General features: G+C 38.0%; 4 protein-coding genes across 4 annotated transcripts; 2 read left to right on the forward strand and 2 right to left on the reverse strand.

Annotated features, from left to right (window-relative positions):
* Positions 1–99: 99 nt before the first annotated feature.
* Positions 100–5,098, reverse strand: psma2a (proteasome 20S subunit alpha 2a). The gene is made up of 8 exons (XM_026924321.3): positions 4,985–5,098; positions 4,290–4,366; positions 2,878–3,010; positions 1,817–1,939; positions 1,195–1,276; positions 678–751; positions 520–577; positions 100–366 (listed from the first exon to the last, which is right to left on the reverse strand). Exons 1-8 carry the CDS (start codon positions 5,023–5,025, stop codon positions 250–252), a joined length of 705 nt encoding a protein of 234 aa, XP_026780122.1. The 5' UTR covers positions 5,026–5,098; the 3' UTR covers positions 100–249.
* Positions 5,099–5,311: 213 nt separating this feature from the next.
* mrpl32 (mitochondrial ribosomal protein L32) lies at positions 5,312–6,594 on the forward strand. The gene is made up of 3 exons (XM_026924674.3): positions 5,312–5,478; positions 5,946–6,127; positions 6,269–6,594. The coding sequence occupies exons 1-3, from the start codon at positions 5,385–5,387 to the stop codon at positions 6,518–6,520; spliced, it is 528 nt and encodes a 175-aa protein (XP_026780475.2). The 5' UTR covers positions 5,312–5,384; the 3' UTR covers positions 6,521–6,594.
* A 2,268-nt stretch (positions 6,595–8,862) lies between these two features.
* Positions 8,863–11,961, forward strand: ccdc127a (coiled-coil domain containing 127a). Its single transcript, XM_026923952.3, has 3 exons — positions 8,863–8,993; positions 9,463–9,589; positions 10,465–11,961. Exons 2-3 carry the CDS (start codon positions 9,472–9,474, stop codon positions 11,148–11,150), a joined length of 804 nt encoding a protein of 267 aa, XP_026779753.1. The 5' UTR covers positions 8,863–8,993; positions 9,463–9,471; the 3' UTR covers positions 11,151–11,961.
* Positions 11,962–12,104: 143 nt separating this feature from the next.
* Positions 12,105–16,126, reverse strand: zmp:0000000930 (telethonin). Its single transcript, XM_026924818.3, has 2 exons — positions 15,899–16,126; positions 12,105–14,060 (listed from the first exon to the last, which is right to left on the reverse strand). The coding sequence occupies exons 1-2, from the start codon at positions 16,033–16,035 to the stop codon at positions 13,676–13,678; spliced, it is 522 nt and encodes a 173-aa protein (XP_026780619.3). The 5' UTR covers positions 16,036–16,126; the 3' UTR covers positions 12,105–13,675.
* Between the last annotated feature and the right edge of the window lie 7,633 nt (positions 16,127–23,759).

Here is a 23,759-nt window from a genome sequence, read left to right on the forward strand (position 1 = left end):
AAAACATGTTCTAACGTTCAATAAATTCTCTCTAAAGGCATCTTTAAGTTTCATTCAGGTCCTGTAGTTCTTTGAAAGAAATCATGGACATCACACCGGTTTGCATGTATTATGGTAGTTTATTTTCTTCATCAAGTAGAAAAAAAAATACAAATAATAAAACTACCATTTAAATCCACTGCACTTCTCAAACATTTTAATCTTTTCTGAAGAAATGAACTCAAAATGAATCAGTGTTTCTGGTTGAATTTACGCAATAGCTGCTAGGTAGTCTTTCACTTCTGCAGGAGTCAGTCGCCTGAAGCCGCTCTCGTTGCAGATTCCCACCTCAATGTTGTCCTCCGTCATCTGGCCTTCAAAGCTTTCCTGTAACACATTTACATCATGCAACCAACATGAACGCTGACTGCATCTTTACCTTTATGTTTTGAGGCAAATCATAAACATCTGTTAATGCTTTTCCATGCTCATCTTTTGTCCATCTAATCAGCAAGAGGATCAGAAGAAGTGCAATCTTACCTTGAGGGTCAAAATAGCTGTGTGAATGGCATCTTCCAGTTCCAGATCCTCATTGTATCTAAAATGACACAACACAGAGGTGGTGGAACAATAGTATGTTTAGAAAAGTTAGCTTTGCAAAAGGTTTAATAGCAGATGCGCTGTAAAGTATTTAATACCTTTTTTCAAGGAAGGTTTTTCCATTCACGTAGTTCTTTCCCATGGCTGTGGCTTTCCATGCAAAGTATGCACCCTTTAAACCATAAACATATTCATATTTTAATAAAAAGATACTTTTTACACACACTGTTTGCAACATGACATATTTGCTAAGCACATTACAAATATTTCAGTATAAACATATTTAATGTGTTTCAGAATGGATTTTCCTTTAATATTCAGGTGATGTAATATGTAAAAGCATATACGTTATACTGTATAAATGGATACATTTATAATAATAATAATAATAATAATAATAAAAATAAATAAATAAATAAATAAAAACTCAGACTTGAACCCAGAAACTTCCCAAATGCTCTGCAGGAGTGCCATAATATAAAACTCTAAAAAGAGCCCATCAATGTTTTTGCAAAATTTCACATGTACATATTGAGTGCAGAGTTCAGACTATTGCACGTATTTCAACGAGCCACAGAGTACAACCATCTAGAAATGCTGCAAATTCTTACATACCGAGGGATCAGACTGAAAGAGGTACGGACGATCTTCATCCCAGCCAGCAATCAGGAGAGATACACCAAAAGGACGAACACCACTACGGAGCAAATACATAAAAATATTCATCTTAACACAATTCTGCAAAACATATTAACACAAGCCCTGACTCTCCACTGAACACTTTAGGTTTAATGTTTGTACAGAGTTCTCCAGAATTATTTGCACCCTTTATAAATATGAGCAAAAATAATTTTATAAAATAATCATTATACACAATAATTCAAATTTCCCACTCAAACAATATGAGAAATAATTTTCTCATATTGCTTCTCTCAGAAAAGTTTCCCTCAAAAATATGTGCCAAAATGACACTATTAATGAATATTTTAAATTCAAACAAATTGTTATTCTTGGAATTTTTTTTTCTTTTGCTCTCAATTCCCTGGAAATTTAATTATGTCTAATTCTGTAATTAAAAACACTTACATCATTCATTCCATGTGTTATTCTTTTTATAAATTCATTTTCTGTACACTCATTAAGGATCCCAATAATTCTTGAAGGCACTGTATATGTCACTGACCCACTCCACTTCAAAAACCAGTGTGTAATATTAAGACGGAGGAATCAAACCCACCCTGATTGTGTGTACTCTTGCATGACCGAAGCAACCCTCTGAACAAGCTGGCCTGTGGGAATCGGCTCTTGGTAGACCAGGAAGTACTGCTGAGCAAGCTTTCGTGCTCTCCTCACCAAAACCCTGCAAAGTAAAAGATTTTTTTTTTTTTAAATTTAAAATTGTTTCACCTGACACTTCAGCTTAAAGGAATACTCCAGCAATACTGATCTCAATCTACTGCATCTGTAGAGTATGTCTGAAAACAATGAATAACAACTTCAACTCTGTTCCCTATACTAAGAAAAGAACACACAGCTCACTTATTCCAAAATAACTGATAATTGGCTCCCGAGTGGCACAACAGGAAAGCATCGACCCTATCGTCTGGAGACTGCGAGGTCGAATCCTGATGATACCACAGATATCTGTGCCTGGGAGTCAAGGGAGCAAAACTGGCTGTGCTCTCTGAGTGAGAGGGATAGCATACTCTCTCTCGCCTGTCAATCACAGCGACACTAGCCAATCGAGGGTGTCTATGAGCTCATGTATGCAGAAGAGGGCGGATAGTGCTTTCCTCTGTTAAGAACTATGAAGTTAGCTGGAATTGGCAGATGACCAAACAGCTATTAAAAAAAAAAAGTCCCTCATCACTCCCTCATCAGCCTCTCTCCTTTTCTCTGTAAGTAAATAAGACAAAGATTGCAGCTTGCTATGATTCTGAGGAACTTTTCCTGTGTCCGACAACTTAGTGGCTGTTACAAAATGCTAAATAACCGTCCCCTTACACAAAAGCACCACATCATTGATGGCAATTTTTAAACTTTCAGTATTAATATAAATCTGTGTTTTGAATTACAGCTGTAACTCCAGTCAGAGCTGCTGTTATAGAAACTGAACACCTTCTGACCAAACAGGATTGAGAATTCAACATTGCTTTGGTATAAACCAATACAAAATATTGCATATGGAAATAAAATTAAAATAAAATTATATGACATCAACTCTCGAATTTTGCCCGTGATAACAGAGACAGTGAAGTAATGAAGACAGGCTGTTACTGTGTGAAGTGGAGTTCGTACCTGTAGTCTGGGCCCATCCCACTGTACACCATGCCAATGTGTTTGGTTATGGGCTCTACTTTGTGGACGCTCTGCTCATCGTACAGTATCGACTTCTGCTTCTTCTCTGTCGCCAACACTACACCGTTTGCAGCTGCGGATGAAGGTGGATTAATAACCGTGCATTAATATGCATCCCTATGCACATCATGCACTCTCTCTCTCTCACACATCCTCCCTCTTTCTTTTTCTTCTTTTCCAGTTTCTTAGTCATTATTTTTTCCTTTCTCACTCCTTTTCCAGCAATCTGTCACTCTTCTTTAGTCTTCACAGTTGTTTTTTCTTCATTCCTTCACTCTTCCTTAATAATTGTGTCCTTGCATCTCATTCTTTTGGTCTTTTCTTTTCTGTTTTTTTGTTCCTTCTGTCTTTTTCTATTGTTCTTCTTTTTTCTCTATTCTTTCTCACACTTCCTCTCCCCTTTTGCTTCTTCCTTCCATTCTCTTTTTTGCACTCTCTTCATTTTTCAAATTTTTAAGTCTCTTCTTTCTTACTTAATTCATTCTTTCTTCCTGCTTTTCCTACATCTTGTCTTTCTTTTGGTCTTTTCTTCCACTCACTCTTTTTCTTCTTCTCATTTTATTTTTTTTTTTATTGCTACTTTTTTTTTCTCTTTTCTTCCCCCTCTTTCTTTGTCTTATCCCTTTTCTTATTCCTTTCTTGCTCTACATCTCTTCTGACATGCTTTTCCTTGTTCATAGCTTCTTTTAGTCTCTTCATTCTCTAATTCTTTCAATCTTAATTTCTCTCTCAGTCTTTTCTTCTGTTTTTTTTTCTTACTTCATTTTTTTCTTCTTTTCTCTTTCCTTCTCACCTCTCTTTCTTCTTCCTTTCTATCTAGCTCTTTTTGCAAACTCTTCCTTCATTTTTGCCGTTAGTCTCTTCTTCCTTCCTTCCTATTTTATTCTTTCTTTCTGCTTTTTCCCCACACATTTTCATTTTCATTCTGTTTTTCCCCTCATTGCCTTTCTTTCTCTCACTCATTTCTATTTTTTCTCTTTTCTCTTAGTGTTTCTTCAATTCTTTTGTTTGTTTCCCACTTTCTGTTTTTTTCTTAGTGTCATTTCTCTTTCTTTTTTCCTCACTCTTTCTCTTCTTCTTACCCCTCATTCGCTCTCTCTCTTTCTTTATGTTCCTTTTCACTTTTCTGTTCTTTTCTATCTCTTTTTCATTCATTCTTCCTTCCTTCCTTCCTTCCTTCTTGATCCTATTTTGTCTTCCTTCTTTCTTTCCTTCCTTCTCCCAGCTCCTTGCAAGTTTTTTCCTTCAGGAAATGCATGCCTAGTTAAACTCAGTAATAGTAATACCAGCAAAAATAGCAATATACACTGAAGAGGGATATTAAATGAAAGTAAATAATGAGATGATCATACCTTTAATTCCAACTGATGGAGCTCCTGCTGCAACAGCTGCCAGTGCATATTCAATCTGAACCAGCTTCCCTGAAGGGCTGAAAACAGAAAACAGGCTATTATCTACTATTACAGTATACACAGATACCCAAAAGCCATAGGTAATCTGTGTTATTTGTACATCTGTGATGCTAAAACGAAACTGAAAGCAGTTTAACCGACTCAAAGCAAAAAGCCTTTAATTACAGAATTGACATTATTAATCTATCATTTCTTTTCTCATTTCACAACATTATGCTTTAAAGCATTAAGACTAGTCAAGTAAGCTATCAACAACTATCTATTTATTACATTCAGGCTCTGTGTTAACACGCAAACTAGCTTCTTAACTAGAGTAATAGCGCTGCTCTACACGGCTACGCAGTGGGCTTTATCCCAAATGTATCCTTATTGAACTCCGAGTGCACTCATCACGGCGTGTTTTATATGCCCTGTAGTGCGCTCTTATACAGAGGACCAATGCGTTCGGGATTCAGCCGCAGCTAATTAACAGTGACTCTGCATCACTTTCTATTTCACTATTGTCCGTGTTTTTTTTTTTGTTTTTTTTTACTTCACAGTATTTAAGAAATCCTACGTCTTTTATTAACATCTGAGACACACTGAAGGTCCATAAAGACACAAGAACAAAAAAGAGGGATAGCTAATTTATTTACCTGAATGTAGTTAGAGAGAAACTGTATCCCCTTTCTGCCATTGCTGTTTCACGGTCCAGGAAGTGACGCCATATGTTTAATAGAAATGGTTGGTCTGCTATGTTACACAAAGCGTTATGGGTGATGTAGTCAAACTGGTAAAACTCGCGACCTTTTAATGGCATACTCAAATTTTTTTGACGCTTATATTTTTATATTAAACTTATAAATGAATACATTTTGTTTAGAGTTTAGATTTGTCGTAAATAGCAAGTATTAGCCATTCAAGAAGTACAACTTACGTTTTTAGAACTACAACCTCCAAAATGCACTATTACGACAATGTGCGCATGCGCAGTTGCTCTTCTTAGCCAAGTGACCGTGAGAATGTTGTAGTGTGTACGCGGGCTGAGGAGACATTATGTCGCTGACAGGATTTTTACGATTTCTAAGACATTCTTTGCAACAATTGGAGTCCAGTTTAATACAGACTGCAGGGTTTGACAGGAATTTAGGTAAATAAAGAGCGTAATATTAAGAAATATTGAATAAGTCAACAAGGAAGGGCAGCATGCTGTGGCAGCAGGGTTGCCAGATTGTGACTTAATAAAACATTGTATTTTATTTGTGCTTATTATATATTATCATTATGTATATTTGTTCTGTTCTATTAGACACAACAGAAACCATACTTTAGTTTAGATTAAATTCAGAAGCACCATGATCTCTAGTCAATTAGTAAGATTGTAAACCGTGATTGGATTAGAAATATCCTGTCCAATCTGGCAACCCTGCGTGTCTAACAACGACACTGGCAGAAGTCAAACTTGTCCAAAATGTCGTCCAGAGTGTTGTTGGTAATGTCAGTTATTAATCTGCGAGCTCTAAATGTGTGTCTATATGTGTGTACCAGAGGTAATATAAGATAACACTTTATCTTATGCCCTGAAAACTAATGTTCCTCTATCATTTTTCTGCCTAGGTCCAGCTCTAGCAGTGCATGGACCCAGCCTTCTTCCTCAACCTCAGCACATTAGAGATGATGACAGCTCTGAGCCCAGTTTCCTGGACAGCATTTTCTGGATGGCAGCACCCAAAAAGAGACGCACCATCGAGGTGAATCGCTGCAGAAGACGGAACCCAAATAAACTCATTAAAGTCAAGGCAAGTCTGAGATGTTTAAAATAATAATGAAGTGTGGCCTTGAGTAAATGACCAGGCACATCACTGGCTCCTGAAGAAAAAAATCAGATCATCACCGTCCTTAAATATAAACTCTAATATAAACTGATTTATTTCCTCTAGACGAACATTGAGCCATGTCCAGAGTGTGGGAACCTAAAACAGAAGCATGTTCTCTGTGGGTTCTGCTATGAGAAGGTCCAAAAGGAGACATCCAGGATTCGGAAGCAGATTGAAATCATGGAAGGCCGTCCTCACAACGCACCCACTGTGGACACTGTGGTTCTGTATGACAATGAAGCTCCTCGTGATGTAGACAAGGAGAAGAGAATAGTGGAGCGAAGCAGAAAACGCCCCTCCTGGTTTAGCCTGTAACTTCTCCTAAGTTTTGTTTTTGTTTTTTTTGTATAATATCTTCAATAATAAAGTATTGAATCTGTTGGACTGCCTTAATGTTTCAAAGTCTTTCTTTTGCTGCTAGCAGACCAACTGTCAGTATTGAACAGATATCAGTTCAAGGTTTTTAAACATTGGGTGGAAAAGGAGAGGTTAAGAGCACATTGTAGCCACTTTCCCACTGTGCGATTTCTGTAACGTTAGCGTAGATTCTTTGTGGATACGGGCAAACTGCAATTTTAAAAAGTGTCTAAAGGCCCATTTCCATACTGTTCCATTCTGTTCAGTTAGGCTTATTTAATGATTTAGTTCAAGGTCTTACTGGAGGTCCTGGTTGTCCAGGCTCTCTTATGGTACCCTGTGAAACTTAAAGATGGTTACTAAAACAGTTTCTGATGTATTTTTAAATAATATACATAAAATAGAAATGTTGTTCACTGCATCTTATTTTTGTTCCTTTGTGCCCTTTGGGTCCTATTGGACCTGGCATCATGATACCCATTGGCTTTTGGCACTAGGAATGAAAGTGAAAATTTCACTAAAGCAGGAGCAATAAGGCAGCTGTTCCAGATGAGATCAAACTAGAGTCCTCACTTTATCATCTCTTACCATGTAATTTGCCTGTTTCACCTGTGCAGAGAGAGCTAAACACACTAATTACAATATACAGTTACAAAGGCTATATTATGTCTTATTCATGTTACTATTTGGTGACTTCTGTCTGCATTGCAGGCTGATTGGCATCTCTAAATTGTACATAGTGTGTGAATGGGTGTGTGAGTGTGTGTGATTGTGCCCTGCGATGGGAATACAGAAATACAGAATACAGAAATACAGCTCACAGCACATTATGAAGAAAAAACTAATTCTTCAAAATAATAATAATGTAACAATCAAATAAATAAGTCATTAAGATAAAATAGTAATAAAGCAGGGAATTGTAGCTCAGAAAAAAACAGCATTTGTGCCAGTAAGGTTACTTATTGCCACTCCAATACCCAAATGACCAAGGCTAGAAACTAAGACTAAGACTAAGACTAGAAACATTGATGTAAGCTAACCATTGCAGTTAACTGATATATAACTTGTTGTAATGTACAGGTTGTGTGAAGGTGTACACTGTACCTAATAAACTGTCAACTCGGGGTATATTAGGTACACTCACCGTCTACTTTAATAGGAACACCTGTTCACATGCTCATTTATGCAGTTATCCAATCATTCAATCAGGTGGAAGCAGCACAATGCATAAAATCATGCAGATACAGGACAAGAGATTCAGTTAATGTTCACATCAAACATCAGAATGCAGAAAAAAGTGTGATCTCTGTGACTTCAACCGTGGCATGTTTATTGTTGCCGGATGGGCTGGTTTGAGAATTTCAGAAACTGCTGATCTCCTGGGAATTTCATACACAACACTCTCACACTGAATGGTGCGAAGAAAAAAAGAAAAAAACATCCTGTGCGCAGAAGGTCTGCAGGCTGAAACACCTTGTTTATGACAGAGATCAGAGGAGAATGACCAGACTGCATCTCAGAATGCACAACACATCAAACCTTGAGGTGAATGAGCTACAACGGCTGAAGACCACATCAGGTTCTACTCCTGTCAGCCAAGAGCAAGAATCTGAAGCTATCCTGGTCACAGCCTCGCCCAAACTGGACAGCTGAAGATTAGAAGAAGAAAAAAAATCACATGGTCTTTTTCCATTCTTCAACTGTCTAGTTTCGTTGAGCCTGTGCCCATGGAAGAGTAAATCAAAAAATACATTTACTGATGGAGTAAATTTGTTAATAAAATAATATTTGTTAAGAAAATATTTTGTTTATATATAAATATAATGAATAGTGTGAGCCATTCTCACATAAATACAGTAGAAGAAAATAAATGGAAGAGATAGATGGATGTAAATGGAAGCAGTAGGACCTACTAAAGCTATTTCAACACTTTTATTGCTGTATATTAAATAATAATAATAATAATAGTTTCATGTTCTTGCTTAAATGAAAGACAAACTGTAGTGATTACATTCAAACCTGACATCTCTGATATGCTGTTATGCCACAGTAGGTGAACTTCTATACTTATTTATAAACCACCGAGTCCCACCATCGGGTAATACCAATGCGCTCCGTAACATGGGGGGAATCCAAGGACCAAGTAATAACACTGCATTATCAATAGAAATTAATTTGAGCACATTTAAACGAATAATATAGTTAAATAAATATTACTACAAATGTAGAATATTCATTTAAATATTGTTGAAGTTGTTTCAGTTAAAAATACAAAATTTGAAATATAATAACCCCCCCTTCCCCCCACGTCAAGATAAAGAAGTCTGTTTTGCGTTGGTTGCGTAAATAACGTTCAGAGCGTAACACTGCGCGGAGCTGAGCGCACCTTGAAGAAGAAACAGTACGTGAGTGTTTAGTGCTATTTCTCAAGGTAAGCAGGTGTTGGTTTATAAAAGCTTAATTTATTACCAAGTACCGCTGTTTTGTATTGAATTCAAATGTGCAGGCAGCTACTAGTGACCTGAAGCGCAAGTTAGCTTTAGCTTAGCATTGTATAGGAAGGACTAGGCGTAACCTAGAGTCTAGACTTGTTATGTTTTTGCTTTGTATGAGTAAAGCCTGTATTCACTGTACGTTTATAAGTAACACTGTGTGTAGTCTGTTTTGAGCAAAAATGCACCCAGAAAATAAGTCTGCATATCATTTGGGAAGCACAGTGTTGTGCATCAGTACATAATCTCCTATAAATCAATGAATCAAAGTGAAAGATCATGAAACCTGATAGGCCCAAGTGAGCAAACTGTCTGCATGATCTGCAGAGTTTATGACTGAAGTGCATTTTTATTTTTGTATAAAGACACCTCAGAGTGGCAGTGCCACATCTTGACTTTCAATTGCAGACTATCTCCATGAACAACCTGAATGATCCTCCTGGATGGAATATAAGGCCAGTGCCACATGAGGGTCCTGATGGGGGAAAATGGAACTACGCTCTGTTAGTGCCGATGCTTGGCCTTGCGGCCTTTCGTGAGTATCTAAGCAAAGGCATCATTCTGTGATCATGTGAAAGTCTATCACTGGCCAGGTGAGACTCGGCCTTGCACATGGGTCACGCTTGTAAAGTCTACGTAAGACATTTAAGACTAAAAAAAAAAGTTAGTATCATCATTAGATATGCTCTTGTACTTGAATAGGTAGTGCCATTTTACGACTTCTTTTCCAGCCAAACTGGAAATGCCTTTTCAGGGTATGTCCCAAACCACACCTTTTCATGACACACGTGAGTCAGCCGTCATATGGAGAGGATTCCATGCCAGATAGAAAAAAAAAAGTGAAGTACAATACACAGACGGTATTGTTTTTCATTTGTGACATGAGGACGACTTGCCACACTGAAAAGCAAAACCTTTCTTGTATTGCTTTTACATCACTTTTTGTCTTCAGTGAAAAACAATCAACAGGGAATTTTTGCTCTTTTAAGAATTAAATACTGACTTTATTACATTATTAAAATGTAACATTCACTTGTGATACACAGTCAGCATTCAATTCATTTTCATCACTGTGTTGCAGTAGTGTCACACTGAAATGTAACCATTGTCCAATCACAGCCATACGCTGTAGTCGATGACGTTTGTAATCAAGGAAGGCGAGAAGGGCCTTACATCGTTATATCTCTAAAACTGGATAAATAAGACATTCATTTTAAAATTAAAGCAAACTATTGCATTTTTAATTCAATATTTTTTGATGGAGAAGAACATACACACAGTTTGTGAAGCAAAAGAAGAAATCCGCTGGTTTAAATATAGTTTATGTAGTTATTTCTCTTTGCGCTTGTCATATAGTCTTTTAGTATAAACCTCCTAATCCTGCATATATTCACTTCTGCATCCTGTCAGGTTGGATCTGGACACGTGAGTCGCAGAGGCAGATCCAAGAAGCAAAAAGCCAGTTCGAGGGGGACGTGGCTGCCGTTGCCAAAGACCTGGAGCTCAAGTATAAAGATACGCTGACGGAGAACCGGCGCACGACCGCCCTCCTGGAGCTGGAGCTAGAGAAAGCGCGTCAGCGGGTGGAGGGCTACAAGAAGGCCCTGGCCTCTCAGAGCCAGCATCTCCTGGAGGAGCGCAAGCAGCTGCATAAGGAACGTGAGGAGCTAGAGGAGGAGAAGAAGCGTGCTCTGCAGACTGGAGCAGCTGGACTGGCGCTTGATGCGGCTCTGCAACAGGAGGAGGACTGGCAGCAGAGAGCCCAGGTTTTGCTACAGGACCTGGAGCACCAGCTGGTGGAGAGGCAGAACGCCTTCTGCAGCCTCCTGCTGCCTAGGAAACACAGGATGGAGATGGAGAAAGATCTGCTGCTCAGGGTAGTCAAGAACCCGGTGGGGGCGGAACTGGGGCTGGAGGATGACATCAGGGACATTTTTAAAAATGATAGGCACTGCGCAGACATGATGAATATGGACAGGAGGAAAAATGGGAAGCTGATGTGGCTGTATCTTAAATACTGGAGGCTGCAGGTTACACTGCAGAAACACAAGAGAGCAGAGGACAGGTTGAAAGGATCGCTGCCTGATGTCAAGTGAAGGAAATTTAGAAAAATATAGTAGTTGCTTTTAACCCCGTGATACGTCAATAGTGTGTGGCAATACTCATGGTTTGCACCAATGCATATGTATATACAGATTAGCAAATTAAAGGAAAACAATGGTGGCACCATGTTTCTGGTGTCCACTTGTCCCCTTAGAGTGAAGCATCTATTTAAATCAATACACAGTTTTGATCTGAATAGATGCTTCACCTTTATCCACGATGAACCCGTCTCTATCCACACAGTACAAGTAAATGGTTGATGAAAAGCAAAATGATATAAATCATATGCTCTGGCCTTCTCAGTCAATACATCTCAAGCTACTTGAACACCTATGGGAGATTTTGGAGTGACACACACCTCCCTTGCACTGCGCTCTCCTACACCACCACCATCATAAAAACACACCACCTGAGGGAAAACCTTTAGGAAGAACAGTCTTCATCACTCTGGTACATTTCCAGAGACTTGGAGAATCTATGACGTGGTGCACTGAAGGTGTTCTGGTGGCTCATCATGACCCAACACCTTACTAAGACACTCTTCTTTAATTTGTCATCCGTCTGTATGTTTCCTTAACTTTGTCTAGTCAAGCACATTTATGACATTTTTTTGGGATGAGACTACTAAACCTACTGACAATCATTTGAAAATAATGCTGCTTCTGTGAGTGTATAACATCTTTTCTGTTATTCAGCATGAAATTATAGCTGTTTCACCTGGACTTTTTTATTCCTACAGATATAAAGCATCCCTGTAATGATAAAATAAAGTTAAAAAATTAAAATGTTCTGTTCCAGGTAAAAGTGTACTGTCTTTTTTTGTGTAACTTTTTTTTTTAATTTGGTTTTACAAGTTTATACACTCTCTCCCTTTCTCAAACACATGACACCCTTCATATTTCAGCATTATATGGACGTTATATTTATGGGTGTATGTAATTACCCTATTATTGCAGTTAAACCTTATTGTATGCTATAAAAATATATACTAAAGTGTAATATCACAAACATAAATCATAAATGACACAAAAAGCCTTTTGGATTAAGAGAAGCCTTAAAATATTTTATTAGCTAAAAAAATAATACTAGGATTTATAACAGTATTTATAGGAACAATGCTACAATGTACAGTAACTGCAAGTCCTTTCCTCTAGATGGCAGTGAATGATTTCCAAACCTGAATCCCAACTGTAAAAATAAAAAAAAGTGCTGTACAGCAGTGGTTCAGAATGAAATGACCCCAAAGAAGAATGTATGTTTGGGAATATTTGGGGCTGAAATGTTTGGTCAGGGGTTAGGGTGAACCCTGTTCTTTCATCCTGCCAACATTATGGCTTTCTGAAATCCACAACTATATCAGAAAGAAAATTCCAGATGTTACACTCACAGGAGTCATGACCATCCTGTATCTGGTAAACTAGGACATTCATATATTCGTTCTAGAAAACCCTAAATCAGTGGAACATTATTCCTGGCACCCGAACCTGTCCTCATATCCACCATTTCTATGCAGACTTGCAGAATGATGTTCTTTGTGTCTAGTCTTGTAGAAAGCAAACCAATCCCAACACAAAGAAACTACAATTTACTGCATTATAATGTATCTATATACATAGATAATAAAACCAAACACATTACAACAGCAGTTTTTTTGATATAAGATAAAAGCTAAAAGAACTGATGTCATTTCATTTGGTCAAACAATTTAAAGGGTTGATAAATTATTATCTTAAGTAAATGTTTGTACAATTTTGTATAATTAGTTTATGTATTATTTATATAACTGTAATGAGGTCCCTTATAAAACCTTCCCACAATATCTGAAACACCAGATTAATGCAAAATTTATAAGATGGTTATGTAAGGAATAAAAGAACCTTGGGGGTTGGGAGTTGCTGTTACGTGAATCGATGCAATATAACAGCTCATCATGAAGTGTTCTATTCTGCTTGTACCACAGCGATTTGCGAAAGATGACAGTTTTAAATTGATTAATGAACGGCACCTCGTATTTATACAATGTTTATAGTTAAAGTTATCGAACGCCCTTAAAGCAAGTTCCTGTTCACTTACGTTATAGCAGCTATAAACCGTTATTCCCTCACCAGCCTCTCTTTTTTCTCTCTCTCAAAATCCTCTGTTCTTTCGGAAAACTTACTGACTGTTAGAAAGCCCTGACACTAGAGACTCCTTCCTTTTTTTTTCTCCTTACAGAAAACTTCACTATATCAATGATTATATGTCCTTCTTTGTTAAATAACAGCACCTTTTTAAATTTTCGGTGTATTAGACTTTGATTATTATGGAGCATCCGCCAACCAAGTACCTGTATAAGCTGTTACTATAGAAATGATAATGTATTAGAGCGAGCGCATTAATATATCCCTGTGATGTGTCTTTTAGCCGGAACTACTGTCAGAGCTGCTGTTATAGAAGATTAATCAGATTTGAGAATTCAACTGTGCTGTAGCATAATAAGTGTAGTGCACTATAGGGAGCTGTTATTGCATGTTGTTCTTCATGTCCGCTGGAAGTCACGCGCCAAGTCCCTGGCCGGCGACACGAGTGTGCGCACTCTGAACTCTGTGCTCTCCGGCTCTATCACATCTTCCACACCAGACCACAGCACTCTCTTCCGACTCCAGCTCTTCTCAGAGTCTCTATCTGAGCGCAAACAGGAAGGCGACGGCTCTCTGTGTGTCTCTGGTGGAGTGCTGAGTTTCCTGGGCACGAACATCTGCAGTGGAAGCACGGATTTATACGGTAGCTGATACTCACGCAGCTTTGTTCCATCTTCACCAGTGCAAAAGGTCTGATTGAGGAACCGACGTACTACGAAATGACGCACACGCTTTCGTTCGTAAGACTCCTTTCGTGCTGAGTCTCTCTCAATGAGTGTATCTCTGTGGGAAAGGATAATGGATATATTAGAAATTAGATGTCCGTATAATAATAACCATCATCATATAATAATCCCAAAAAATCCCAGATCTCTGCACCTATATGTATCTGTTCATAATAATGTATTTGTATTCAGTTACATCCCTAATAAACATTTACCAGCCAATTTAATAGGAACACTTGTACACCTGCCTATTAATGAAATTATTGAATCAGCCAGTCATGTGGCAGCAGCACAATGCATAAAATCATGTGGATACAGGACACAAGCTTCAGATATTGTTTACATCAAACATCAGAAAGGGGAGAACATTTGTGGTTTGGCTGTTTGTGCCAGATGGGCTGGTCTGAGTATTTCAGAAAAATCTCCTGGAATTTTCAAGCACAACAGTCTAGCGTTGTCACAGAATGGTGCAAAAAAAAAAAAAAAAAACATCAACTGAGCAACAGTTCTGTGGGCAGAACTAACTGCCTTGTTGATGAGGTCAGAGGAGAATGGCCAGACTGTTTCAAGCTGACGGTTAGGCTACGGTAACTCAAATAACCTCTCTTTACAAAAGTAGTGAGCTCAGAATGCACATGATACATGCACATATATATATACATACATATATGTATACATACATACATACATACAGTTGGGTTCATAAATATTTGGACAGTGACTCTGCCTATGTACACCACTACAATGAATTTTCCAATCAAGATGTGATGGAAGTGTAGACTTTCAGCTTTAATTCAAGGGGTTTAACAAAAATGTTGCATTAACTGTTTAGGAATTACAGCCATTTTTTATAGAGTCCCTCCATTTTCACAGGCTCAAAAGTTGGACAAACTAATATAATTATAAATATAAGGATTATTTTTAATACTTGGATGCAAATCCTTTGCAGTCAATTACTGCCTGAATGTACTTACATACATACATACATACACACATATATATAATAGCATACCTCTCACTTATAGTAATTCACATTTATTGCCAAATTCCTATTCATATACAGGTAATAATCTCAAATTTCATATTATACAAAGACATAATATTCCTTATCATTTCACACCACTGTAATAAGCTCAAATTCTTGTGCTTATGTACAGAACAATATCAAATTCCTTTACATTTATTTATATAACATAATCCCAAAAGCACAGTTTATTCAGATAATATGCTGAAAAGTCCAATTCTTTGCTCACATATACATACTGTAACCTCATACTGTAATATCACTGCTTAGATATTCACAACATATCCCTAGTCTAACATTATTTTAAGGTATTTGACTAGGTTCTGATGTTCTGATGTGTGAGAATGATCACTAAAAGGAATTTCCATGATTTTTGACAACAACAAAAAAATCATGGTATAGAAATATTATCTTGAAAATAATGTATGCTTTGTGATGTTACAGTGGCTATAACTATAAATTCAATATGCAGTAATAATATTATACAATAGCAATAGAGCAAAAATATTGGCTTTGTAACAGATAAAGTGCAAAATATATGCTTACATAATGCATTATGTATTTTAAGGTCTAGGTCTCAGCATGACTGGTATAATATTGACATTTTGCAACTTATTGGAAGGGACTGGACTTAATATAAAGTGTTTGAGAACAAGTTATAGGCTATAAGATTTAATTATACTGTATACTGTATACTGTCATTGATGAATGCCCTCAGATTAGTGACAACACTGGTGGAAAATCTCTACAAGATTAAATCCAATCATTTTGGATTACATTGTATTACTGCATGACCAAAATCCTTCCTTCTGTTCTGAACATTTTATTTAAGTGAATTAAGTTTACACTCTACATAAAATAGAGAAACATACTTGTACTCTGGTCTTGTCTCCATCACCAGGTCTAACCAGGTGGCTTCATATGATTCCCTTTTGCTCTCGTCAGCTTCTTTCACATCGCTGTAAGAGTTGACCAGGTAAGACCTGGGGGTTCGGCTCAGGCAGTGCATCTCGTCCTGAACTACATCAGATAACAGCAATGATTGTGACTGATAACTAGCAATCGATGGTAACTTCACTGCCTTGTGGTCCTTAAATAACCTGGTGCTGCTATTTTTGTACTTGGACATCATGATAAGTGTGTACTGATTGGTTTACCCTATGGGCAGAAAGACTAGTCCTTTTTACTTACATGTAGAGGGCAGCTCCATCAACACGGCCATGTGGTACATCTCAGTTTTCTCAGCTTCAGCTCATTATGACTTTAGGATTATTGCTGATGGTGAAGTGAAGCAATATGCTGTGATGTAATCTTAAATGGTTACATTCATTGATATCACAATGCCACTGAAAACATTAGAAAGATACCTGAACAGTATATTACTCATTATTAGCAGTATGTGTATTTGAACACATGATTAGAAAAATGATTAAAAACTCATAATATAAGTAGTAATATAAGATAATATAAGAAGTCAAGTTTCCCTCAAAGGTATGTTTTTATATTTTTATACTTGAAGGTCATGCATTTCATTGAGGTTCTTTTTTTTTAGTAAATAATATTTACTTAAAAAAACCTCACAAATGATTTTAATGCTGAATATGCAAATGACCTTGATATAAAAGACCTGAGCGTCTCCTGTTTCTGAGCAGGCCCGGCTATAAATAGCACAAGACACACATTTCTCTGACACAACCGATGTAGTGGAGTCACCATTCTCTGTCAGAGTTGTCAGCATTTCCTTGCATGGCACATACCCTTTGGTGATGTGGAGGTGCTGTTAGGACATTTTCTGCATCACTAATGTCACTCACTTTCATAATGCAAGGACACACACACAGGCACCTGTGAAGGAATACATAACCCTTGTCTAGTGGTGTTGATACAATACAGGACTGTTTATAGATGTGAGTGTGTATACCACAGTGCCAAATAGCTGTTGTCACATGTGCCTTCAGAATAGACAGTTTGTTATTTTAATGTTTCTACTAAGAAAATTATTATTTGAAGAAGAATAAATACTTTTTAGCCATATGTGATTTCCTTTACTTTCTTGGATATACATTTGTCTTGCAGTCACGCTACAAAGTCTAAAGAGCTAGAATTAGTCCATTTGTAGATAGTTATAGTAGTCCAGTTATATCTCATGGTCCAGTTATATCTCATTATATCTCAGATAGTCCAGCTATATCTCATGGTCCAACGTGACCAGCAACAGCATCTCTGAACTTTTGGTGAGGGTCCCAGTGGATGGCAGCAACCAGGATGGTGTTAGACATGATGGCCCCTGTGGGACAACAGTAAAAATTCTAGCATCCCAAACATCTTTGGAGCTCTCTATGGGGCTTGGTTTGGATGTCTGTCCGTCTAGAACTATCTGAACCTTAATCTTTGGATCCAAGACCTACCCTAGAAAAGAGCTAGTGGTTGATTAAAGTGGGGTTAGAGGTAACTTCCCTGTTATTTGCAGATGATTTTATTCTCTTGGCACCATCTAAAGTGAACCTCTGACATGCCCTTGAACACTTTGCTGCAGAATGTGAAGTGGCTGGGTTATCCGAGGCCATGGTTTTCTCTCAGAAAAGAGTGGGGTGCTCCCTTCAGGTGAGGGGAGAGACCCTAAAGACCTTGCCTTTGTTGGAGGAGTCTAAATAACGTATTTACAAATAATGGAAAAATAGTGAGTTTGGCAAACAGATCAGGACAGCCATCTATGCTGACCTCACATGACCAATGTGTTCCTCCAGAGATACAGAACAAAGATATCAACAACAAGTCACACTAAACATATTGACAAATGAGACATATAATGCATTGGTGAGGCCATAGGGCATCACCAAATGTGCATAATGCCCTGATTGGTGAAGAACAAGTTAAAGACAGTGAGTCATTGTGACAGACTTGCTCAGTGCAAAGATCCTCCAGCAAACCCCAGCAATAACTGGTAATTAAGACAGACTCATTCTAACCACTACTTACTGCTGAAGTACCAAAGCAAAGCTCAAATCTTTCAGCTGATTTATTGCACAGCTGCAGAAGCTGAACACCCATGTCTCCAGTCCCTGATTTCCCACACAGCTGCAGACAACAAATATAACATAACAACAGTCAACACAAATGAGAATTTAAGAATTTAAGGCAGGCATTCATACACAATGTAAATGATGTGCTAACGAGACACGTGAAATAAGGCAGTGAATATAAAGAAGGGTGTGGTTAACTGACCAAACAAAAACATCGGCACATGTATTTAGTATTGTGAGGAGGCGGAGCTTGCTTCCATAAGATGTGCATATTACACATATCACAAATACTACTTTTGAAAAAAACATTGATAAAATAAATAAGAAGTTATATAACGCGTGTGGCATCCATGAGAAATTCCAGATAAGATGCTAAAACCGACCATAGTGTATCCCAAATATGTCATGAAATGGTCTAAAACTTGCCAAGTCAAACATGTGTTTAAAAAGTCTATAATGATAAATTGTGTACTTGGCAAGCTCTCACCATCATCAAGGTTGAACAGTTTGTGATGACATCAGTGGCCTTTTAAGAGTAAAGCACTGGTTAGTTGGGAAATTCCTGCTACGGAGGTGTTGTGTCGAATTACGGGCGCCCGGGTGCAAGCAGAAACATCACAGCCCTATCAGCTGCATGAGTCTGTTCTCTTGCCAAACACTTGAGCTGTAACTGGAGCTTTGGTCTACAGCAGATGACAAGTGCAATACGCAGTATCTTCATGAAATGATGGATGGAGGAGTGCAGAGAGAGTCTGCTTAATAGGTTATGCTCTGTTGGTCTTGGAGTGGGAGAACAAAATTTGCTAAATTTTTAAGGCATGCTTAAGAAATCTCTGAGGTATATTTAATCAGCTAGGTGCATAAATTCTTATAAGGAACAAGATGACAAATTTATGGTATGATTACTGCACAACCCAATATCGCATTTTTTTTCAATTATTGCATAATTAGGATTTCAAAGATGATGACATCAGTAATGCAAGTAATTATTAATTCATTAATAAAAGTATTTACATAGCTGTACTTTAATACTGAACTACTAGAATGTTTTTTAATACAATTCATCAATACCATATTTTTTTCCTTGGAGTGTTTGCTCTTTACAAGAATGTGGTAGCATATTTCAAGGAATGTACCATACTTTATTATGGAAATACTGCTTTTCGGATCACAATATCACAACATTAGTAAAACTTTTCCAGATTTCCTCATCACCATTTACTGTCATGCCAGTATACGGCCACACCTCAACTTTCCATAATGATTCATGGGGAGTGTAGAACAATCCAGAGAAGGCTCTACTTACAAGATTATGTTCTCGCTCAGCTTTGGAGTTGGACAATAAGTTATGCAGTCATGACTAAAGCTGTAGTTTTACAATAAAAGAAGCAAACGTAAGGTCTCTGTAAACCTGAAAATAACCCAAATGAGCTGGACAACCAAAATCTAATCAGGACAGGGAGGCATGTCTACTTGCCAGTCAGTTTAAAAGGCTTTCCTATTTGAACTAGTATTCTGGCACTCTAGTCTATGCAGCATGCATGCTTTGTGGGGGGTCATGGCTTCAAAATACTGAAGTTGAGGCATGCGTGTGATTGTATTTTGAATCCCATTCCCACCTGCTGCTGAAGTAATTCTGGCCTATCCTGTCCTCTTCTGCAGTTATTTACAGTTAACTTTAGCTTGAACAATCATTTAGCTTGTTCTGTTTGTCAAAAATATAATTAAAATAGTCATTTTAAACCAGAATGACCTTGACCAGGATAGAGCAGTTACTGATGATGAATAAACATGGCTGAGGATGAGCTTCATGTACCAAAACCAGCTTTTTGTTCGGCCCTGTGGGATCCCAGACCCGATACACAGCTCTACACTAAAGGTAGTGACTATTTATTTGAATTTCAAAACAAGCTGAGAGGGCGGAGATTTAATGCATCATCTCCAGCAGGGGGGTGCCGTCTTACAACACTGATGGGTTTAAAACACACATTATACACATTAAGACACAACAGTCTTATAAAGATTTTATTACACATATGACACATCTCTTGGAATTTCAGTTTACTCTTTTTTTCCCCATTTGCCTAAATCTGTGATGCTCTTGAAGCCTCTCTTGAGCCAGTGTAATGGAAATGAATTCTGACATCACCTCATGTGATCAGCAAGCATGCAGTGACACTGTAACTCCATCCGTTCTGCTGAACAGTTTCATCGGAGTATGACATCAATACGATACTGTCATCCAATTACATATGAGGTTGGACATGGCAAGAATATTTGGAATTCAAGTTGCAGCACTGCTACAGTTTCATTTACGTCAGAAAAACCCTGAAATGTCCTGCTCCTCCACTTCTCTCAAGCTGGGCAACATTTTGTAATAATAATAATATATATATATTTTTAAATAGTTACAAATTTCTAATTTCAGGGCACTAAATATGATCTTTTCTCCCACGGAGTCTTTACAAATCAACATGTGCAGTGACTTAATATTGTCTAAAATACATTTAACTATCTCTATATAGGGGCACTGTGGCTTGGTGGTTAGTATGTTCATCTCGTACCTCTGGGGGGTTTGAATCCTGCCTCCCCCCCAGTGTTCGTGGAGTTTGCATGTTCTCCCCGTGCTTCTGGGGTTTCCTCCAGGTACTCTGGTTTCCTCCCCAGTCCAATGCCATGCATTGTAGGCTGACTGGCATTTCCAAATTGTCCGTGTGTGTGATTATGCCCTGTGATGGGTTGGCACACTGTCTAGGGTGTCCCCCGCCTTGTGCCCCGAGTTCCCTGGGATAGACTCCAGGCTCCCCTGTGACCCTGTATAGGATAAGTGGTATGGAAAACAGCTATAAGGCCTGAGCTCAGGTAAATGTCTGTGGGCAGTATCACACATTTTAAGTGTCATTTCCTCCCACCTCCTAAAAACATGCCAGTAGGTGTATTCCCACTTCATGCACAGTTTTCCCAGAATATGCTCCAGATCTCACAAGCTGAAGATGGATGAATGAGTGAATTAATCAGTGAATATCCAATTATATCTTTCCTTCATATGTTAACCACATGAAAATATGCTTTTGTTTCACAGGTTTATTGAGATAAGTCAAAGTTTAATGACAAGATAAATCATGTCAGAACTTTTTCAAATTTTTTTATTTTTCCTATTTTCCCTAAAATGTTTCTTATTGTTTTTCACTTAATTTGTATATGCTGTAATTTCACACTGAGGGTGGAAAAAGTGATTCATGTGATTCACGTGATTTATCTTGGTTTCATTTTTTTTACATCACAAAAACCTGCCATTTTAACAGGGGTGTGTAGACTTTTTATATCCACTGTATTATGGAGTGAATGTTACGTCTTTGCACAGAAATCCTGTTCAAATCCTGCACAGAGTTAACAGTACGGGTCTTATAGTTCCCCACAAGCTGAATAATCTTAGCAGGAGCTGTCAATGTGAAGCTTGCTTTAAAAATGTATCTTTGTGCTGAGATGCTTTTAGGAAAGCTTTTAGTGCAAATCCTGTTGAATCTATACAACTTACTGTATCTAAACAGTGAAACTGTTGCCACAGATTAATATAACCAGTCTAGGCGTTAAGCCGAGTATTATACTGGGCCTGAAAAAGCATGACAGTTTCAAAATCCCTAAACGACGCTCTGAAAGCTGTAGAGAACATTTCTAATTTACTTTTCCTCTGATAATGTTATAAATAGCTTTCCAGAATGAAATGTCTGCAGCCTGACACCCGACCTAATATCTGAGCAGCAAAACGGATATCAACTGTAATCCTTCAAGGTCAGTTAGGCCCTCAGGGGCTCTCTGTCTGTCTTTCTCTCTCTCTTTCTTTCTCTCTCTCTCTCTCTCTCTCCACACACACACACAGACACACACACAGAGACACAAACAATCTATTGCTTTTGTCTCTCTGCTCTACTTCTTTTTCCACTTAATCATAGTTTTTCACTGCAATGTATGGCAAAACAGAGACAGCAGAGGAGGACCTGGATTTCCTGAAATGGGATGCCATGATGTAAACAATTTCTCAATAACAATAATAAAAGCAACAAATGAGCCATACTAAATCGGCCTTCTCACTTCTGAGAATAATACTCGCCGCGCTACCATGCATATCAAACAAAGGTAATGACCTAGATCATTTTCTATGCAATAAAGAGGAGAAAAAAATGCTTTGTAAGTTTCTATTTGAATACAGTGGATAAGAGTCTGAACGGGTTTGAGATAAATGATGGTGTAGAAAGCAAGGTTAATTGAGAAACAGAATGGTTTTAGTGCACATCCCTTATCAGTTGTGCAGAGACATTTTGAAGTGTAGTGTTTCTCAAGAAGCAGGAAGTTAATTTGTCCAAGTTCAGCATCCTGGTATATCTGGAACAAATCTGATTGCTCAATGCATAGAAAAACTCCAGGGTTTAATTTAAATAGCTATAATGATGGATTTGCACCAACAGTTGTGCTAAATAAAATTCTACAGTTTTCAATGAACTCCTTCAGCTACACAAGTCCAGCAGGACTTGTAAAATAATTAAAATGTGTTATACCTACTTTTTGGTGTGTTTTTCTTCTTCTTTTTTTTGGTCATCTTACAGCTTGCAGTTGAGGTCCTGATTAATACTGCCATCTGCTGCTCACATGATCATGTCATTAGGATGCTGGTTGTTGGTATACATTCAGCTACCCGTTTATTAGGTAAACCCCAGCATATAGCATCACTCTGGTGTTGTACAGTTACTGACTGTAGCCTGGCTGCTGCTGAGTTTTGTCAGGTCCCCTCTACCTCATCTACAGAAAAAGACCACCAGATTTGATTTCTCAACCCAGCATTTCCACTGTAATGCTGCTACGCCTGATACACTCATACCTAACCCAAAAACTAGTACCACTACCATGTTAATGTCACTACTGTGAGGTTGGTTTCCGTAACATCTGTCTGTGATATAGTGGCCCAGTTCCATTCATGGATGGAGTAGAGGAGGCTGGCAAATAGCAACACACAGGCAAGAGGTGTAGGACTTGTACACCTTCATCAGTGACCTGATAAAGTGACCACTGCGTGTAGTTGTAGTAGTAGTAGTAATAGCAGTACCAGTAGTAGTAGTAGTAGTATTCATTCATTCATTTTCAGTAACTGCTTCATTCTGTTCAGGGTTGCGGTGGATCTAGAGCCTATCCTGAGAATACACCCTGGATGGGACTATTATGATTGTTATTACAGTTGTTGTGATGATGATGATGATGATGATGATGAAAGTTGTTGTTGTTGTTGTTGTTGTGATTATTATTGTTATTATTAATACTAATAACAACAACAATAATATTATTAATATTAACAATACTACTGCTACTACTAATAAAATACACTATATGGACAAAAGTTTGTGGACACCTGACCATCACACCCATATGTGCTTTTTCCAACATCCCATTCCAGATTTATTCCCCCTTTGCTGCTATAATAACCTTCACTATTCCGGGAAGGCTTTCCACTAGATTTTGGAGCGTGGCTGTAGGGATTTGTGATCATTCAGCCACAAGAGCATTAGTGAGGTCAGGTCCTGATATTGCATGAGGAGGTCTGGGGTGCAGTTAGTGTTCCAGTTCATCCCAAAGGTGTTCACTGGGGTTGAGGTCAGGGCTCTGTGCAGGACACTCGAGTTCTTCCACTCCAACCTTCTCAAACCATGTCTTCATGGAG

Source organism: Pangasianodon hypophthalmus, chromosome 22 (assembly GCF_027358585.1).
Source record: "Pangasianodon hypophthalmus isolate fPanHyp1 chromosome 22, fPanHyp1.pri, whole genome shotgun sequence".
Classification (NCBI taxonomy): domain Eukaryota; kingdom Metazoa; phylum Chordata; class Actinopteri; order Siluriformes; family Pangasiidae; genus Pangasianodon; species Pangasianodon hypophthalmus.

What these genes read in the sequence shown, in the direction of transcription:
- psma2a (XM_026924321.3), bottom strand. Translation starts at nt 5,025, where the DNA reads ATGGCAGAAAGGGGATACAGTTTCTCTCTAACTACATTCAG. An exon ending in TCTTTCAGTCTGATCCCTCG is followed by an intron (nt 752 to 1,194) that starts GTATGTAAGAAT and finishes TATGGTTTAAAG; the next exon opens with GGTGCATACTTTGCATGGAA. An exon ending in AAAACCTTCCTTGAAAAAAG is followed by an intron (nt 578 to 677) that starts GTATTAAATACT and finishes GTGTCATTTTAG; the next exon opens with ATACAATGAGGATCTGGAAC.
- mrpl32 (XM_026924674.3), top strand. Translation starts at nt 5,385, where the DNA reads ATGTCGCTGACAGGATTTTTACGATTTCTAAGACATTCTTTGCAACAA. An exon ending in AGGGTTTGACAGGAATTTAG is followed by an intron (nt 5,479 to 5,945) that starts GTAAATAAAGAG and finishes TTTTCTGCCTAG; the next exon opens with GTCCAGCTCTAGCAGTGCAT. An exon ending in ATAAACTCATTAAAGTCAAG is followed by an intron (nt 6,128 to 6,268) that starts GCAAGTCTGAGA and finishes TATTTCCTCTAG; the next exon opens with ACGAACATTGAGCCATGTCC.
- ccdc127a (XM_026923952.3), top strand. Translation starts at nt 9,472, where the DNA reads ATGAACAACCTGAATGATCCTCCTGGATGGAATATAAGGCCAGTGCCA. An exon ending in GCTTGGCCTTGCGGCCTTTC is followed by an intron (nt 9,590 to 10,464) that starts GTGAGTATCTAA and finishes GCATCCTGTCAG; the next exon opens with GTTGGATCTGGACACGTGAG.
- zmp:0000000930 (XM_026924818.3), bottom strand. Translation starts at nt 16,035, where the DNA reads ATGCACTGCCTGAGCCGAACCCCCAGGTCTTACCTGGTCAACTCTTAC. An exon ending in GAGACAAGACCAGAGTACAA is followed by an intron (nt 14,061 to 15,898) that starts GTATGTTTCTCT and finishes CCTTTCCCACAG; the next exon opens with AGATACACTCATTGAGAGAG.